The following is a 20,007-nucleotide window of genomic DNA, read 5'->3' on the forward strand; positions in this document are numbered from 1 at the left end:
TTCTTAGGCTGCCTGTCAGTGTTCTTGCAAAAGGGCTGTCCCTGATGTGCTGCCAGGCCCACACTTATGGCTTTCCACCACTTAGGTTGTGTACTGACCCAGGCTTGACACATTTCCACCTACATTCAGGTTAAGCAGGATATTTTCTACATGCTAATATATTGGGATTTTGAAGGTGTGTCTAATATAATGCAGTGCCAAACTTAGAATCAGGAAATCGTTAAGGTTGGAAAAGACCACACATCTAGTCCAACCATCAACCCATCCCTACCATGCCCACTAAACCATGTCACTCAGTGGCACATCTACATGGTTCTTGAAGGCTTCCGGGGATGTAATTCCACCACGTCCCTGGGTGGTTTGTTCCAATTCATTACCACTCTTTTGGAGGAGAAATTTTTCCTAGTATCCAACCTGAACTATCCAAATTGCCCATGGGTGCAGGGTGCACAAGCACCAGCAGGTTTTCCCTTCTAGACTCTTTGATTTCATTGCCACTGCTCCAAGCTATTAGCTCTGAGCAGGCTTGATTGAATTCACATCCTCCCCTTGCATTCCCTTAGTTAGTTTTGAGTACTGCTTCTTAGCAATACTTGGTACCATTACTGGTGGCGTGATGGTACCAGAGAGCCTAGGGAAGCCTTCCGAGATACAAAAACAGGAAATCCCAAGGTTTCTGTTCTCTTATTCTCAGAGGGCTAGAGACTGAAGTGTTTTGAGATATTTGATATGTGGACACAAGTCAGGTAAAGATTCCTTTTGGAATTGGGCAAGAGATTAAACTGCACCGTTAGATAAGGCTGTTGATTGCAAAGACTTTGGAGAAGACCAGTGACTTCACCAAGGACACACGGTTCAGGTATTTCAGTGTATTTAAGCCAGCAGCTATATTCATAGATATATCCCTGGCACACACCTACAGCACTTGGAGAGAACATCACATCTCAGCAGAGCTCCAAGCGGGCATTATGCTGCCATCTGCACTGCCAGGGTTTACATGGCTCTGCTTTGCATGATGGGGATGGACTTAGGTTCCTCACAGTTTTCATTTATGGGAAATGCCAAACTGGTGGTAGATTGTTAAAATGACAACACTACTCAAAAAAAAACAAACCCCAAAAACAAATATTTGGTGTGGGAAAGTGAACTATAATTGGCTTGTAATTATAAAGCTATCAAAATAGACATTTTCAAGAAGTCAAATAATCATTGTGAAATAAGGAACTTGGCTGCATATTACGTCTGAAGTTTTAAAAGAGATCTGCCTTGGAGTTAAACAACTGTATTTCCTGTTCTGCTTTGTACTGCTGAAAAGTCAAAGACTAGACAATTGAAGATTGGTCCTGGTCTTGAAGAACACAGTCCGATCAGATTATCACTGAGGATATAAAAACAGCACCTTTAATGAGGGACTGGTGTTTTCCTGGATGGAGTTAAGCAAAAAGTCCTCCTTCTATTTACGGTCTTTGCAGTCTGTAAAGCCAGTCCTAATCTCAGCTGGAGAAATTCTGTATAACAGAGATTTTAGGACAGTGGTATCCGGCCTTCTGGCTGTGCTTGGTGAGCACATTTTAGCATGATTGCAACGCAGGTAGTATAGACTGATAGCAGTGTAACAGAAAGACACTTCAGATCTCAATTCTGTGCCTGTCCATAATGCACCAAAAACAGAAGTGCTACTGCTCATTTCCTTTACTGACACTATCATTCTGTCTGAAAAGATAATTTAACGTAAAAAGAAGGCTCAGCTGCTTAGGATTTTATGAAAATTACCTTCTCTATCTGAATTTTGTTGGGCAATATCAGTTCAAGAAGAAATTTTTATTTTTCCTAGAATGATTACGTTCTTTAAAATGTTTTGAAGCAATGTTTGCTGGTATTCTCTTTCATTTCTTAAAGGCATTTAAAGTCAGTTCAGTCTTTACAGAGAGAGGAGTCTGCAAATGGTGTGTGCGCATGTGTTCAAATAACTCAAAACAAGTTCCTTCTTAAAAAATGGGATTTTTCTGCATTATACCCCTGATGCTGCATTCTGTGATATCTATGAAAAGCCCTCATTTATTTTGAAGGCTGTGCAGGATTAGGCTAACATTAAGTGGTTTGCTTATAGGCCAATTAGTTTTGAGAATTAGGTTAGACTGGGTTCATAAAGAACATACAAGTTTAGGTATGTGAAAATATGTTGGTAACATCACACACAAAAAAATTTAGGAGAAAATGACTATTTGTGCTTAAACTGCCTGCAGAATACATATGTATGTATATGTAGCAATAATAACTGTTCTTGTCTGTGCATCCTAATTACCTTTTAGCTGTAGGTGCAGCCATTTGATTACTTGGCCTGGCTTTTCTAATGTCCTGCCCTCAGAGTGGGTTGAAGGAATAACACGAAGGGGTGAGTTATTAATGCAGCCAGAAGAAGGCAGTGCCTATTTCAGTGATGCTGTGATTGATGTCATTTCTCAGCACTACCCAATGGACTCAGAGCTGTGGTAGTCCAAGCCCTTCCTCTTGTCTCTGCCAAAACTCAGCATCAGCTGCAAGCCAAGACAATAATGGATGGTAACTTCAGCCCAGCAAGAGTTTTGTGCTGACTTCTTTTAATGAGGACTGCCCTGTGCAATTCATACGTGAGTGTGTAGGTTAGCAATGGTTAGCAGGAAGATGAAGTTGTTGTCAGTGGGTAGTGGTAGAACAAGAGGGAACGTTTTAAACTAAAAGGAGATTTAGATCAGATGTCAGGGGGAAATTTTTCATTGTGGGGGTGGTGATGTCCTGGCAGAGGTTGCCTGGAGAAGCTGTGGATACCTCATCCCTGGCAGTGATTCAAGGCCAGGTTGAATGCAGCCTTGGGCAGCCTGTTCTATTGGGTGGCAGCCCTGCCCCTGGCAGGAGATTGGAACTAGATGATCATTGAGATCCCTTGTGAGCCAAACCTTTTTATGATTCTGTGAATTTGTTAGGTAAGATTTCTTTGGCTCCTTTGTTCTGAGTCCTTGGCCTTGTTTTCCTTTATCTCTGACCTCCATGGACTTGTCGTTCAATTCTGTGCAAATAAGGTTTCTTTACATAGATCTGTGAAGAGACAACACATAATTTTGATGATCAAACAAAATTTGCAGTCATAGTTCTTTATGTGTGCGTAGAGAGAGTAGGACAGATTTACAGGTCCTGGTGCAGGTGAGAGAAAAGCGTCAAAACTAAAGCCAGATTACCCCAGGCCATTGCTGGGAGTTGTGGGAAAGGTATTTTTATTCCCTCCCTCCCTCCCTGTATTTCCTTGCCCTGAGCTTGCAGAGCAGGGCAAAGCCTTTTGGCGGATGTTGTCTTAGATCCATTCTCCCTTAGGGAGCTTTCTATCCTACGTGTGAGCAGGTGACACCATGGGTGTGGGCAGTGATTTGTGTCAGCATGCCAGCACTCCCAACCTTTTTAGCAGCCCTCAGAGAGCAGATTCCCAGAAAGGGAGTGAGTGTAACATCACCTGCCCTGCTCCTTGCCGCTGCCTTCACCGTCTGGCCATTGTTTGCACCACGCATCACAGGACTGATACAAAGAACTTCCCTCCATGGCAACAGGCACAGTGACCAAGGTCCGGGGTGGTTTTCTTCATCCTTGAGAATTTTTTGTATAGCTTTACATCTCCAGCTCTCAGGGTTAACTCTACTTTTCTGTACTGTATTGCCCTAGCGTCTGGCTAGTCCAGAATAACAGAAGTGAAAACTCACTGTCCCACTTCTGGCATATGCCAAAACTTGAGGGAAGGGTGTCCATGGCTACTCTTGCTGGCTTGGCCCTAATTCTGTACTCCATCGAGTTCCCTTAGACTGTTTTGTCCTTCCTAGGAGAGTTAAAAGTAATCTTATATGTGTCTTAACAGAAGATATCTGGTCCAAAGCAGTGTGAGGCTTTTAGGCTTCAGAAGGACTTTAATTGTGCTGGGGTCAGCCTTGAGGAGAATGTATGATCTGTTCCACTATGGCTAAATAGAGACCAGGGATGCGAGGCTGTTAATGGAAAAGGAGGAGAAAAGGGAAAGCAAGTTAAAAAATAATTGGGAAAGGGTTTTCCATGTTTTTCCTTCACTTTTGAAGCTCCCACCTGAAGCCTTGTAGCGTACACTATGGGAGACAGTGTCTGCAGCAGCATGAGCTAAGGTGATCTTTGAGAAGACATTTGAAGCCATGTCTCACTCACAGAGAAGCTGGCTATACTGGCATAGTGGTAACCTGGAGTGATTTTTCTCCCTCACAGAAACTGCAAGGAGAGAAATCTCCAAAGAATATTAATGATACTCTCAAGGAATTGTTTGGGATCATTCCTGGGGACGGGGACCCACTGCAGGAGCGGGGCACTTTCTCATGCAGACGGTGTGCCGTCGTGGGCAACTCCGGCAACCTTCGTCAGTCTCAGTATGGCCAAGATATTGACTCCCATGACTTTGTGCTCAGGTAAGCAGGCACCACTTCAGCTCCAGAGGTCTCTGTTGTTTGAAGATTCACTGCTATTTTCTGGGACAAGAGAGCAAAAAAGATTTCAAGGACTACCTAGTGAAATCGGGTGCTCAGGTTCTGTCTAAGCTACAGGAATATAAATTATGTGTGTTAAAGATACGGCTTCTTGTTTTAGTCCAGAAGGAAAACATGACCTGTCCTGGATTTAGGTATGTGTTGATACTGTAACTTATTCTGCACTGTTCAAAACTGATTGTGTTTTTAAAAAATGCCTGAAAAAATGATAATCTTGGGTAAACATTCTCTCTCTAGCTAGGGCTGACAAATGATATTTTGCACACATAACTGACTGTATCAGATCTTTCTTTCTTGCACTTGTTCACTTCTAAGCAGTGGTAGGTTGAGAAGGCTCCTGTGCAGAGAGGAGACAGCTTAATGGCTAGAGCCACTTCATTAGGGGACGTATCAACTCTGTCTTTTGTGACAGTGAGCATTGTCTATTTTTTCCTGCTGAAAGACAAGGAGACATGAGGTAGGCAGAGAGAACCTCCCAGAAGGCAATCAAGATATCTGGGCTAAGTTCACTTTGCCAAGGTTTCAGGGGGAGCTCTCTTGACCACAGTAGTCCAACACATTCTCCAACTCTACACCACAGCTGGCTGTGCAGCACAATTCAGGGAGCCTCGGGGGCAGATCAGAAGGCCTTGAATGGAGAGACTACTACTGGGAATACAGTGTGTGAAATTACTCTCTCAGAATGTAATGTTTAGCTGGAAGCAGTTGAAAGTGAGTCAACAGAAGATCAGCGCTATTGAACTGCTAGGCCACCTTAAGCCTCTCTATTTTTGACGCCGCTTGGATACCTAGATGTGTTTGATAAATTATTTCAAGGATTGCTTCCTTCATTTGCGTGCAGCAAACAAACATCTTCCCAGAGGCAGTCAGCCAACCAGATCTTCTCATACGTGAAGGGAAGAGCCCCCCACCTTAATCCCATGAGTTGTAAATGCTTGGCAGTGGAAGTGCATTTATGCTTAACTCTTTGTTCCTTGCTTTGGAGACCACCCAATTCTTGTGTGGACTTTCTTACCTTGCCTGGCCTATGTTTCCAAAATTCTTATAGAAAAGCCTGGCAGGCTTTGCTGGAATGAAAATTGAATTTTTTTTTATAGTAATTAAGGGGATGTGTCCCCCCCTCTGTAGCTATGCATACCTGGCAAAGGGGAAACTCTCTGTGATTTGGAATTTATCATGGCTGTCTCTGACTTCGAGAATAGAATCATATAACCCTTAGAGTTGGAAGGGACCTTCAAAGATCACGGTCCAGTCCCCTTGCAGTGAACAGGGACATCCACAGCTAGATCAGGTTGCCCAGAGCCTGATCCAGCCTCACCTTGAAAGTCTTTAGGGACAGGGCATCTGCAACTTTTTTGAGCAGCCTGTTCCAGTGCCTCACCCCCTCACTGAGAAAGAATTTTTTCTTACATGTGACTTCTAATTTAGCTGTCTCAAGCTGGATCTGAATGAATGGCACAAGGTTTTAGGATTTATTGAAGAACCTTGTGCAGAGGAGGTGACCCATCCATGTGCTAATCCAGCAAATGAAATCTCTGGTGATCTGGTAATTCACTTTCACATGCTCTGGCAATAGATCCAAGTGTAGAAAAGAGCCTGAGGTGACACCCTCCTTTCCATACACTGTATGCCGGGTCACTTTTGCTTTGCTGTCGGTTTTCTTGACTAAGTGAAATCCCAGTCCTTTCTGTTGAGACTGTGTATGATTGCTGCCTTTGTATCCATAATTAAGACACAATGCTTGGCTTTGTGTTCACAGAAAACATGCCATGTATAACGTACTTCAGATTGACTAATCTCAAGATAGAAGTGTAGGAATTCTTACTCTTTGTGTAGTATTTTTATGCATTACAGTGAGGATCCTTAAAGCTGGAAAGGAAGAGAATTCAGCAACAAGTCCACACAGGATGTTCTACCTACGTTAATAACTCCCTTTGAGGAAATTAGAAGAAATTTAACTGATTCACCTGAGGGAGCACTGCAAAATGCAACTTGGCTTAAATTTGCTAAAGAGAGTTTGCTTCCCTGTTAGCAGTGGCAACAGCAGTATGTTATCCAGCAATGTATGATGCTGACCATCATTTCCTCAGCTACATCCTTCCTTGTCCTCCTGCCAGGAGATGAGCTTCTGTCTCTACAGGAGACTTCTCTGGGCAGCAGACAAACTTATTTTGCTGAGAGCTGACTTGAGAGTTTCTGTTGGTATTGTACTGTACCATGGAGATATGCAAGGCCAGCCACACCATAGGGTTCTCTGATCTGCAGACTGGATATAAAGCAGGTATTATCAGGCTTTGAAGCTGGTTTTGTAGTGCTCCTTGTTCCCTAGATAGATGATCAAAGTTGTGAAAATGAAGGGTTTGGCAGCAGATCCTGCATTTGCCACTGAGAATTTGGTGTTTTCTCATGAAAGGACCCCAAGGAGTATTTGCTGCTTCTCATCACAAATAGTGGTTTGTTACTTACACCCCAGACATCCAAATACACCTGTACGAAGGAGGCAAACTGTGTGAAGTGTAGTTGGGCAGTAATTTTCTCACTTGCAAGAGGTGTAATTAATATATTGATTAGGGTGAGAGGATATGTGTCCTTATTGGCCCACGGCTCTGTTGACTAGCTCTCTGCTGACCATAAAGGGGACCCAGGGACATGCTCAGAGAGACACCTTTGCAGACAAACCCAACTGTACATTAAAGCCTATCCTTTGTTTGCTTTTAATTTATGCACCATGAAGGTCACTTAAGCTGCCTGGGTATCTCTACACCTGAAGAGCCTACATGCAGCACTCTCTTTAGCCATGGGAACTTTTTCCTGCCACTTCAAGCTAGAAAAATCACATTTGCACCTAATTCATTTCCAACATTCTCACTCGCTTACTTCTTATTTTTGGGCTGTAGAATGAACCGGGCACCCACCATTGGTTATGAATCAGATGTTGGGAGCAAGACCACCCACCACTTTGTTTATCCTGAGAGCTACAGAGAGCTGGCAGAAAATGTGAGCATGATCGTGATCCCCTTCAAAACCCTGGACCTGCGCTGGATTGTCACCGCTCTCACCACAGGCACTATCAACTTGTAAGTAAGGGCAGTACCAAGCGGACAGGCTGAAGGATGGGTGTCTCTGAGGGTCTGTGAAGCTCTCCTGTAAGTTAATCAGAAGTGGGGATTTGCCAGTGTGGTCTTTTCACTCTTATAGCAGCGTAAGTACAGAATCAGGTGTTTCATAGGTTAGTCATTTACCAGAGGTCTTAGCCACCCACACTATCCTGCTGTGACATTTTGCTGGCCAAATGATCCTCCAGCATACATTATCCCACTTGCAGAAGAGGACAAGGAGACAGGGGGGAATCATAGAATCATTTGAGTTGGCAGGGATCACAGAAGATCATCTAGTCCAACTCCCCTGCACTTAACAGGGACACTTGCAGTTAGGTCAAGTTACTCAGAGCCCCATCTAGCTTGACATCCACCACATCTCTGGGCAACCTGTTCTTGTGCTTCATTATCCTTATTATAAAAGACTTTTTTTCCACATCCAGTCTAAATCACTCCTCTTTTAGTTTGAAACCATTTCCCCCTGTCCTGTCACAACAAACTCTGCTAAAGAGCAGTTCCCTTCCTTTCTATAGCCATCCTTTAGGTTTTGAAAGGCTGCTTTCAAGTCTCTCTGGAGCCTTCTCTCCTCTAGGATGAACAGCCCCAGCTCTCTCAGCCTGTCCTCATAGATTGCAGAATGTGCAGAATGCTTGTGTAAGGAAGGAAGAGCAGACACAGACCATGGTGTTTGGACATCCATCCAGAACTTCTTCCCTTGGGCATGTTGATCAGAAGCTCTATGCATTTTACCTGGTCAGAAGACACCCACTTCCCAGGAAGGTCCTGAGGGTTAAACACTTGCAACATTTCTCTGAATAGAGCCATACCCATCTGCAGGAAAGCTGGATCCATGTGAGAGCATTATTTTGCTTTGAGACTTGCTCTCAGGCTGGAGAGCCCCTTCACATTCTCTTGTTTCCTCCGCTCTTTCTCATACTCTCGCTCCTTCCCTTCTACCTGCTTCAGAGAGCAAAGCCAGCATTTGAACTTTCTGTCTGGTTTGATACATCTTTGTCAAATACATGTCTGTGCTAGGAAGAGGAGCTTGCTGGGGGCCAGTCCATAGAGTCATTGAATCATTAAGATTGTAAAAGAACACTAAGATCATCTAGTCCAACCATCGACCATCATCCCTTGCTGCTAGCATCACCCATCCATGTTTCCATCACTGTCACTGCTCTGTGCCCAAACTGCAAAGCCATTCCTATGTTCTGTGGAGTATTTACCTTTCAGAGGTCACAGCGAGTGGGTTGCAGTGAGAGGTAAAAGTTGAGTGAGTCCTAGCCTGGCTGGAACATATAATTGCTTAACTACTAGTCAATAACAGGAATAAGAAATCAGCACATTAAGGGAAAAATATCCCTGCTTAGTAAGTTGCAGGATATATGTATTTATAATTAGATTGTATTAATAGGCTTGTAAGCAGCTGGTGTAAATCAGTATGTATTTATCACATGGAAGAAATAACAGTATTTTAAGATTTTTGCCATAGCAGGGCAATTGCATTATTAATTAGTTGGCACATGCTGCATAATAAAACCAGACAATCATAAGCACACAAATCATAACAATACATTAAACGGAATTTTAGACCAATGGTATAAACCTCTGAGGAGGCATTAATCATAATATCAGATATAGTGTGTAAGGAAACTGCTGAGAGTACACTGTGGAAGAGAGGGAGGATCAAATAGGAATAAAACCCATCTGAAATTTGATATTTTGAAAGAGAAGAAGTGTTCAACTCCTTACTGCATGTGTATGGCCATTATGTGTCTCACATAGGCTGCATAGTGTCAACCAAACTCAGGTTAACAGCACTCATACTTAAAAGAAAAGGTAGGCATCACTGTTGTTTGGGCTTTTATGCAGTGATTTATTTTCTGTGTTCCATTCAAACGAAATAATAAACTCTTAAGGCTCAAATCTGTGAGTTAGCTTGCTCACCTCCCAGCAGCATTACCATAGAATCATGGAATCGCTTGGGTTGGAATGGACCCCCAAGGATTACTACAGGCAGGCAAGCAGGGCCACCAACATCCAGATTATATTATTAATTTACTATTATTATATTATTTTATAATATAATATTTAAATTGTTTATTTTATATTTCATACTTCTTTTTTTTTTTACTGTCCAAAATAAAAGCCAAACAGCAGATATTCCTATAATTGATGGCTTATTGATTCTTTCAGACTTCTACCACTTGATTGATGGACATCCTATTACAGTGTAGGTCTCTAGGACTGATCTATTTGCTAAAAAATCACAAGCATTCTGGCTGCTCAGCAGCCCAGATTTTATGTAAGTTTAACAGTTGGGGTCTCCATTTGACTTCAAGCACTATGCCAGTACTCTATGCAGTTGTATGAGATTCTTCAGGACTTGGGTATTGCTTCTAAAAAAATATATCTCATATAAGCAAGACTAACTTATCACATGACAAGAGCTGCAGGAGTCTTGAGGGTGGACTAGAGCTGTCTGCCAGTATTATCTTGAACACTTGTACTGGACCTGGCCACATGCCTATGAAATAGTTTCCTTGTTTCCTCTACATCACTGTCACCTTTCTGGAAAAGACTGACTGTTTATTCATGTAATAGTGAGATTTTGTCAACAAGGAAGCCCTTTCTGTCCTCTTAAGCACAGAAAGGTTTGTCAAGCTTGCTTCTCACGATCAAGGTCAGACGTGGGAAACAGGTGCAGGGGCAGATTTGCTGACGGCAGACTGAGAAGTCTGCATGGGTGTCCCTTTCTCCATTAGCACTGACAAACTCTGTGCATGTCATTGTGTCACACCTGCAGGGACTGCAACCCACCTGTCCCCTCTCCTATTACATCGAGCCCAGAGTAGACATCTCAGGTCAGAGTGCCCAAAAGTAGTTCAGGAAATGAGAACATTGCCATTTTCACCACTGGATTACCAAAAATCACACATAAAATGTTTAGATGATGCTAATGGAAGGCTCTCAACCTCTGTGCAGTAAGTATACAGGACGTGTTTTGAGATACGCTCCAATTAGAAGGCCAGTTCAACAGATTTTCTCACTTGACACAACCTTGTTTCATTCAACCTTGGTTAGATTTTTTTTCAGCACTCGTGATGAGCTGTGCAGTCTCAGCATGTGCTGTTCATGGGACACAGAGCAGAAAAGACTTTTTTGTTTCAAGACATGACTCGTGATTTCAAGCCAGTCATAAGCTATGATCTGAAAGGTTTACACTGGGGAACTGCTGGCAGCCATCTGCATCCCCCTGGGAAGCAGGGAATAGCCTGGTGGTGAGGGGCTGTGTATTGGGATGCCCGAGTTGCAAATAACTGCAGAAATGAGCTCTGCTACCACCTTCTCTGAAAATAATGCAGCAGCTACTAGTAATAGGAGGGGAAAGGTCTCCCCCTGGTGGGGAATTTCTGCCATGAAATTACATGAAACCATGTTACCAGCGTGCAAAAGCTGCAAAAGTAATGGTCCAAGAATTAGAAGTCATGATCTCTGTGTCATAGTAACTGTGTAGTAATATGCTCCACTACATCCTTGATGTTCCAGTGTCAATAATTACCTTGAAAATTAAAAAAAAGTAATGCCTTTCTATAAGCCTTGCTTCAATAAAAGCTCAGATTATTTTTTTTTCATGCTCTTTTACTTAATTGCGGCCTCATTTTCCAACCACTTTCTGAACTTGTTACTTTCAAATTATTTGAATGTATTACTTTATGTGAAGTACATTCATTCTCCCTTTGGAAATACATTTTTTTATGTTGTGCTGGGTTTTCACTAACGTTGGTTGTTGCTGCTTTTGTTTTTTTTTTTCTTTTACCAGCACATATGTTCCTGTTCCACGGAAGATCAAAGTCAAAAAGGAAAAGGTGAGAAGTGCTCATTTGTTAATTTGTTCTGCTGGTCCATCTGTAGATCATTTGCCTCTTCAAGAGACTGCAAGAATCCAAGAAAGTCTTTAACATTCATGAAAGTAGTGACCAAAATACACTCTTTTTACAAGACTTAGATAAGCAAAAGTTTTAGTTCCTTTGTGCTGTTTAGTGATTATGCACTAAATAGTAATCAGCAAACTGACTTTTTTTCCCAAGTACGCTGTGATTTAACAGACCCTATTGCTGGGGGCAGGATTTCCAATGGAGCAAGATGACTGTTCCCATGCTGGACCTTTAGCCATCATGCACAGTCTGTTGTTGTAGCTGTATGATCTGAGGACATAAGCAAGGCAGGCTATGTAAAGGGAAGTTAAAGACATTTCATCTTCCACAGACTTTCCAACAACATGGAAGTCTTGTTCCAGCAACTTTTGAAGAAGCTGTTTTTCAGAGAAGCTTAGAGCTCTCAGTCTCTCAAGGAGTGGCACAGTATGTTGTCAGTCCCAGAGGATTACGATCACAAATTAGAGTGCATCCTTCATTCACCAGATTGGGTTTTGCCAAGGATTTCAGATGAGGCCTTTAACCACTATCAGTTTGTATCACTCTAATTCAACTGTGGACCTATGTGGGGTATTAAATAATCACTCAGCTCACTTCTACCTGTGGTGATGGACACATTAACTTCTGCAAAACCCTTGTGAGTTAGACTGTGGCAGGTTGTCAAAGCAGTGTCACAACTGTGTAGCACCAGCCCTAGCCCTGGGCTGGGGATATTCAGGAGCTTCCCAAACGAGAGAGACAAGAAGTATGTATTTCCTATCACAATGTGTGAACCTAAGCACCATTTGAGAAGCAATTACACACAGATAAAATATCAGCAATTAACCCCTGACTTTGTAAAAGAAAAAGCCCTGCAGCTAACCAGATAGCAGTGAAACACTGTCACTCTAATTCCAAACGCAGCATGGAGGGAAAAGCCTCTCTTTTCCTGATTCAGTACAAGAAGGTTGAAAACAAGGGCTCCCACCAGTCTTTGGAGTCACTGTTTCTCCAGCAAATCATACATCAGACTGTTATCTCCTGGGGAAATTATGGGGTCATCTAATGGAAACAGTCATTTAGAACTGATGTATGATTTGCTGGAGAAAACAAAAAGAAGAAAAAGAAATAGAAGAACATAGAAAAATAATTTGTTTGGGAAACAGGAGAGATGCAGCTGATGCTCCCTGATAGGATTCCTAATAGTTTATACCTACCCTCGGGTTTTCTTTGACCTATAAATATAGACACCAAGACACGGTTGCCATACATTGCAAAAGATATGGATGCTGATACTGCCCCCAAATACAGCATGTAATCTTACATTTTCTTTGAAAAGGCCTCAGACTCCCCAGAGCTCTCCTGCACTACGGCAGGATGCTGCAGGGAGAGCTGAATGCCTAATTTTCTTTTTCTTGCACAGAATCATACCCATTGGTTTCAGGAGGAATTACTTGGGCTTTATGTTAGTGTGATCAAGTGGGATACTGAGTCTGACAAAGGAGTAGATATGCGCAATTGCACATAGAAAATATGAATTATGCTTAACTATGGGACTTTATGTTTCCCTTTCACTTGTTGTATGGGAACTGCTGAATCACGGCCAGAACTTGTGATTGATCACCTGAGGCGAGCAATGAGTCAGCCATGGGAGCACAGGTGAAGGCAATTCACCTGTGCTGCTGGAAGGGGTGGAGCCTGGCTGCACCTCTCCTAGACCCATTTAAGAGCTGACTACCAGGGGGAAGGATCTCTTCTGGAGATCCACTCTACTGGAGTTTCCTAAGTGAGCCCAGGATATGGGTAAGTATCCTTATCTTTTCTGCTTTGGTGTAATAACTATGTAGCCAAGCTCTCTGCTATAATATAACATCTGTATATTCGTTGGTTGTATATTTGTCCTTAAAGATTACTTATTATCCCTTTCTTTCCTACCCTGGTGTCATTATAGGGATGAAATGCTACAGTTTGTTTTGTTGGTTTTTATTTTTTTTTCCCCCCAGGTGTTTTAGTAATGAATCTATCTCTCCAATTTTCCCTAGATCCTGATTTACAATCCGTCTTTTATCAAATACGTCTATGAAAACTGGCTTCAGAATCATGGGAGATACCCTTCCACAGGCCTTCTTTCTGTGATATTTGCACTCCATGTATGCGATGAGGTAAAGTCTGGCTACATGTGGATGTATAGGTTTTAAATAAGATGTACCACATTGAGGTGCCAAAATCATGCCCTGCCCTTTATTTGCCACCTTCTGTGCCTTTTGCTTCTTCAGATAGATTCAAAGTCCTCAGTAACATTCAGATATGCTTGGGTGACCAGTTGCTGTTTCTTTTAATGGTAGAATCATGGAATCACAAGATTAGAAAGGACCTACAAGATCATCTAGACCAACCATCTACCCATTACCATTGCTACCCCGAGCCACTAAACCATATCTCATAGCTCCTCATCCAGACACCTCTTGAATACTTCTAGGGATGGCAACTCCACCACCTCCCTGGACAGCCATTCTATTGCCTGACCACTCTGAGAGAAACAGTTCTTCCTTATGCCTAAGACTGATAGGGTTTAAAATGCCTTTCAGAGAAATTTAACTGAGCATAAAAGATGGTAGTCCATTTGGAATTAAAAGATGTATAAATATGGATTGTGTCTACATCTACAATTAGTTGTGTATCCATCTCATCAGTGGAAGTCCAGAGTATATTGTCTGACTTCAGGCACCTGCAGACGTTGGCAGTGCTGTGAATATGCCCTGTACCTCCAGATGACAGTTCAGAAGAGTGGGAGTCTCTTGGTCCTGTGTGATATCTGCCCTTCTTGAGTAGATGTCAAGTACTCAAGAACATCTCAAGTAGCACTTATGTTTGGGCAATTGCATTGAGGTCTTAACTATTTAGTCCGTGAAGTCAAGAGGCAGACCAACCATTTGGTAATACATCTGGTATTGCATCTGGTAATGCAGGATTGCTCTCTGAGCTCAAGGATTGCTGCCTAGTTCTCCAAGTGCTCAAGCACACCCATTTAGATATCTGAATCTTAAACATAATCCCACTGGAATAATTTTATTTACCAACTCCTACATAATCAGTTTGGAAAATACAAATTACTTATTTTCAAATCCTTTTCTGTTCCCAGGCTTGTGAATTTGAACAGTAAATGCCTCTATTCCATGAGTATGAGGAAATTTCCTTGATTGGGTAATGTGAGGTGATGCAAGTATGAGCTTGGTAGCAAAAGGGGAAGAAGAAGAAAAAAAAAAAAGTGCTGGCAAAATCATTGGCCTAGACACAGCTCTCCTGATTAAAGAGAGCTTGTGTCTCAGTCTTTATTGCTTGGAGGGGTGTTGACAGTATGCTGACAATAATGCTCCTAATGATACTGGCAGAAACCGTACCATGGCAAGGCAGATAGGATGGGCAGGTTGGGTGGATATTGGTTTCTGTCAAGTAGGTAATGAGCAAACTTGTTTTAGATAAGATTTGAACTTATGACCAGAGGAGACATGCATAGCCACTGATGAGTGAGCAGCTGGGAGAGGAGAGGCCACAGGAGTATACACAAACAAAAAGCATAACGCCCATCTGACTCTGGATCAGAAGTGACTGCGGGGCAGACACTTTGCAGAGGATTTTATTTGGAAGACAAGGACAAACTGAAGACTTTTCTACTCTTTTCTACTCTCAGCACAGCTTAGGGTGTAATGAGCATTGATTAGACCATGGGCCATTATCCTGTGGTGGCACCATCTCAGTCAGTAGAACAACTTGGTATAACAAAGAGGTCCTTGGGTGGTGATGTCTATAGATGTACTGATAACCAAGAAAAAGCTTTCAATATTTCAGATGACCAGTTGCTTTCCATGCCATATCACTAGTTCTTTTATTTCCTAGGTGAATGTGTATGGTTTTGGAGCAGACAGCAGAGGACACTGGCATCACTACTGGGAAAACAACGCTTCAGCTGGGGCTTTCCGGCAGACAGGTGTCCATGATGGGGATTTTGAGTTCAATGTAACTTTGACTCTTGCCTCCATTGAAAAAATTAAATTTTTCAAGGGCAGATGACCCTAGCCACAGGGACAAGTAGGGGCTGCAATTTCCAACATGCAGCAGCACAAAGCTCAGTGAAGATGATCTGGATGTCAGCCAGGTTTGAAGGTGTGAATCTGGAATGGATTCGGAGTATCACACTGCTGCAATGCTCACCACAGGGAGCTCAGCTGAGGACCAGCTTCAATGCTGCACTTGACTTGCTATCTATAGATAGCTGGGAACTACCGATCAGTTGTGGGAATAAATGACATCCTGACTCACTCCTTAGGCTCTACAGATTGATTCCTGAATTACTGGTGAAAGATCTACCTGTTGCAATTTGGGGGAACTTGGGTGCAGGAACTGCTGTTTGTATGTCCGTTCTTTCCTTGAGTAAGGCAAGAAATCCTTGAAGAACATGGGAAATGTCTTCTAGGATTTGACATCTACAGTAGCTCTGAACATCATAGTAAGAATTACCTCAAAGTAATGAATTCAGTTCTGCTGTTAATCTTTTCAAATTCTCTTCTGTTTCCTCTTTTACTTCTGGTTTCATGCACTATAAAGCAAAAACGTGATGAAGTTGCCTGGAGTAGTAACTGTTTCTACCATAGCCACATTTTTCATTGATGGCATCTAGGAAACGCAGATCAAATCACCTATGATTATACCTTATTTATTATTGCTTCCTATACAGCCATAGTAAGAAAAAAAAAAAAAAAAAGAATATTGAAAACTCCAGAAAAAAAGAATAAAAATAAAAGAAAAACTAAGGCCTTTTTAGCCTGTTTAACTGTCTTGTTTAGTTATACATAACTTTTTAAATTTTTTTTGTGAAAATTACTCCAAAATGCTTATTTTTGTTTAAGGTGGAAAGTGGACTGTTTTCTCTTTCAGTCGTTTACATGTGCCTTTTATATTGTGCGAAGATTTTTTTTTTTTAATGGTGACAAATGATATTTTTTTCTTTTTTTTTTTTTTAATAAAGGGGAGGGAAATTAACCAAAGTGTAGCCTCCAAGTGGTATACTTTTGTAGTTGAAACTAAGAATAATATCTCCTATATTGTACTTAAGCATACACAAACAAGGCTAATTTTTAAAGGTAGCTTTTACCTTTTTTATGGGAAAATATCCAAATGTTCCAAGGAATCTTTTCCTCTTATTTTTTTACAAATTTAGAAAGTGGTATCTCTTTACAATGTCTACATTTGAAATGCAAGTGATAGCATGGGTTGGAATATAAGATAGTGACACAGTAGTGATGAATCCCTTGCACAGTGGCAACATCTATGAAGACATGATCTACGCAAACTGATCCTACGGTGTAAGCCAGACTTTATGTGCGTTGCTCAGGAGTTAATGCATTATTGGCAGAGCTTCTAGACAAGGAGAGGAGGGAAGTGACAGTGGCAATTTTACATCTGCAGATTTGTCTGGATTCAAAGAATGAAGTTCAGGTTCTCAAGAGTGGAGAACTGTGGGTTTTGCTTCCCAAAATAATGAAAATAGAACTTACGGATTGTTGACCAATTTTCAGCTCTGCTGAAACCAATGGAGTTCTTGCCACAGACTTCAATGGACTTCAGATTGGGCCTGGAAAAAAAGTGTCTTTCATTTCTAATGGATTACAGTGTTTGGGATTTGAGGTAATTCAGAAATTGTATCTAAATGACCAGTCTTTCGTGCACCAGTTGCCACCACACGTCCTAGTGGATAGGCGTTTTGGTGTGAGCTCAGTGAAAGCCTAGCCCTGCAACTGGTGATGTGCTTCAGTCCAAGATTTGTCCCCCCGGCCGGCTTTTAATAGTTTGCTCCCCTCCAAGGCAGCAGTTCATGGCATAATGACACAGTCAGATGGAATATACGTGTTTCACCAAGATGAACTCCTTTACCCACATGACTGTCACTGGGCTTAAAGCATGAAAGGAGCCGTGGATGCCAAACAAGGAACTAAACTGTCTTTGTTGTACACATATAACTCTTCAGTTTAGCAATAGGGAAAGGGCTGGATTTTCAAATCTTCATTATGAGACCTGTTCATGATCCTTATGTCAAGAAGTCCTCTCCCAGCATGTTGGCCATCACAACTACCCAGCTGCGTGTCACAGGTGGAGCAAATTCAACATGTTTAATGTTTCTACCTGAATCTTGTTTATTTTAATAATTTCCACTATTTAAATTGTTAATATGCTTCTGGAAAGATGTCACACTAATATTAGTCAAGCAAGGAAACTTTAAGAGGAAAAAATTCCTGTGGAAGACTCCAACATTATCTTCACCCTCTGACTGGATTCTGGAGGCTATTTTTAAATCATCAGTTTGAAATATTACAATTTATTTTCTCATTGTTTTCTTATCTCAGATGTCAGTAATGGGAACATTTCATTGCTATTCCAGTCATTTTCAGAAAGGTATGGAAGAGAGTTGTGGCTTGGTACTATTTCCCATTTTTTTTTATTTTTTTTTTTTGTTACAAGTGGCAGCTTGCAGTCAAGAAAAGTGATATAAAAAAAAAATCAGCTATCTTCTAGCCCGTATTATTTTTAAAAGTTTCCTGTTGCTGCTCAATTAAATTTCCAACTTTTCCCTGGATATTCTGCATCTGACAGCACATACAAAGCTCTTGGCTCGTACTGTTCTGGATAGATTTAAAGTCTTCTTGTGACAACCTGCAATTTGTGTTTTTCTTGCCAACTGCAGGTAGTAATATGTACCACTGAGGTCCATTTTTCAGAGCAGGAGGAGAGCAGAGGGTGGACCTTACAAGCTGTAGGATGAAGGATAGTCCACACTATTGCATTTCTGTTCCAGAGGAACTTCCTGTCGAGTCCTGTATGTGACTGACTGCTCATCATTCAAATGCCTTCGGAATAAAGAGGTACCAACAAATGATGCTGGAAGAAGAATTCATTCCCACTGTCAATGGAAGACTGTCTGTCTTCCTGCTATAAATTTTCTAGTTTTATTTTGTTTAAAACAAGAAGTTGCTAAATCAACATATGAAGACATCAAACTCTTGAACTGTGTTTACCACCCCTGAAAATTCTCTGAAGCACTCCTTGAGTGTGTTGTGTTCTTAACCAAAGCCAAATGTCTTGAGCACTTTTTTTTTCTCATGAACACATTTTCTTCCAACTTTTTCTGGCTACATAATTGAATATGATAATCATTTTCTTGTTGTTTTGTTTTGTTTGCTGTGTTGGTGGGCAGTCTCAATCATTCTTTGGTGTTTTATTTATTTAATTTTTCAGTATGATATGAATCAAAATAAATTTTTTACTGTTATCAAGTCAAAGGTGTTTTTCTCTGTCTGTACTTTATCTTTTCCCCACAGTATTTCCGTTAGTTCCTAGGACCTCCTCTGACCTGTAACAGTGCAAGATGGAAGCATTCCATCTTCTCATGACACAGTTTTCTTCTCCCGTGAAGAAAACTGCTACAGTCATGATGTTTGCAAATCGTTCCTCACTCCCAGAGTAAAGTTGAAAACAGCAAAACTTCAAGGTTTTGAATTGAAGGTTCCCACATTCTTCAGCAAGTTTAGCATTCTGAATCCTAAATTCCCCTAAATGGCTTCCTAATGTGCAAGAAGCTGCATTTGGGTCTCCCACACTGACCTGTAGGTAAAGCTCACTTCTCAATCTCCTTTAGGTATCTCTAGGTCTTACATCCACCTGATCCCAGTCCTTCAGTAACTCAGTAATTTCCTGATTCCTCCTCTCCAACTGTCCTCACAGTCACTCACAGAATAGGAGAAGGTCTTACAGCCATCAAATGATAACTAGGCTCCCAACCTGTGATAGCAAAATCCCTTGCCTGTGGCTCTTACTTAGCTTGGCCTCACACCATGCTAAAGGTTGATGCTGCTGAGGGAAGTTACTGAGATTAGAGGTTCTCTATTGGCCAGCCTCTAAGCCCACGTGAAACCTACCAACACCAGCATAAAGTTTCTGGAATTTTAACTCTAAATGCTTCTTTATGTCACCGTTACTCAAACTTTAAAGCTGTTGGGAGCTTTTAAGCAAAAAACTGCAATGGTAAAGCAGTTGTCAGTGTGGCTAGTCTTGTCTTTCAGGAGCATCTTGAAAATTAATGTATCTATCTAGCCTGCTGAAAAGGAGAACAGTCCCACCATTAACTAACCAAATGTGTGAGGTGGGGTCTCACAACCACTGCAGACCTCTCTCCAAACACATAGGCATAGCATACCCGAACGTGTAGGGATGTGCCTTTGGTCTGTTGGAGTCCACAATTAGGTGGAAGGATCTGCTCGTGCATTTGGCACCATATTAATGCCTGCTTCTGAATACCACATTGTTCTTAACGGATTTCATTTGTGCTTGGGTTTTGCTGGCACCAAAATTACTCTGAAGGGTAGAAGGAGGTGCCATCAGAGAATGACAGAATTGTAAGGATTGATGAGA

General features: G+C 41.6%; 1 protein-coding gene across 1 annotated transcript in view; it reads left to right on the forward strand.

The window, feature by feature from the left end:
* ST3GAL1 (ST3 beta-galactoside alpha-2,3-sialyltransferase 1) overlaps positions 1–15,615 on the forward strand; it is a gene marked incomplete at both ends in the record, with an annotated part of 21,595 nt that extends 5,980 nt beyond the window's left edge. The window contains 5 exons of the mRNA XM_079533759.1: positions 4,255–4,451; positions 7,427–7,606; positions 11,451–11,496; positions 13,587–13,706; positions 15,442–15,615. Coding sequence (XP_079389885.1) covers positions 4,255–4,451; positions 7,427–7,606; positions 11,451–11,496; positions 13,587–13,706; positions 15,442–15,615 — 717 coding nt within the window. The remainder of the gene's footprint in view (positions 1–4,254; positions 4,452–7,426; positions 7,607–11,450; positions 11,497–13,586; positions 13,707–15,441) is intronic.
* Between the last annotated feature and the right edge of the window lie 4,392 nt (positions 15,616–20,007).

Source organism: Tetrao urogallus, assembly GCF_951394365.1.
Source record: "Tetrao urogallus genome assembly, chromosome: 3".
Taxonomy (NCBI): Eukaryota; Metazoa; Chordata; class Aves; order Galliformes; family Phasianidae; genus Tetrao; species Tetrao urogallus.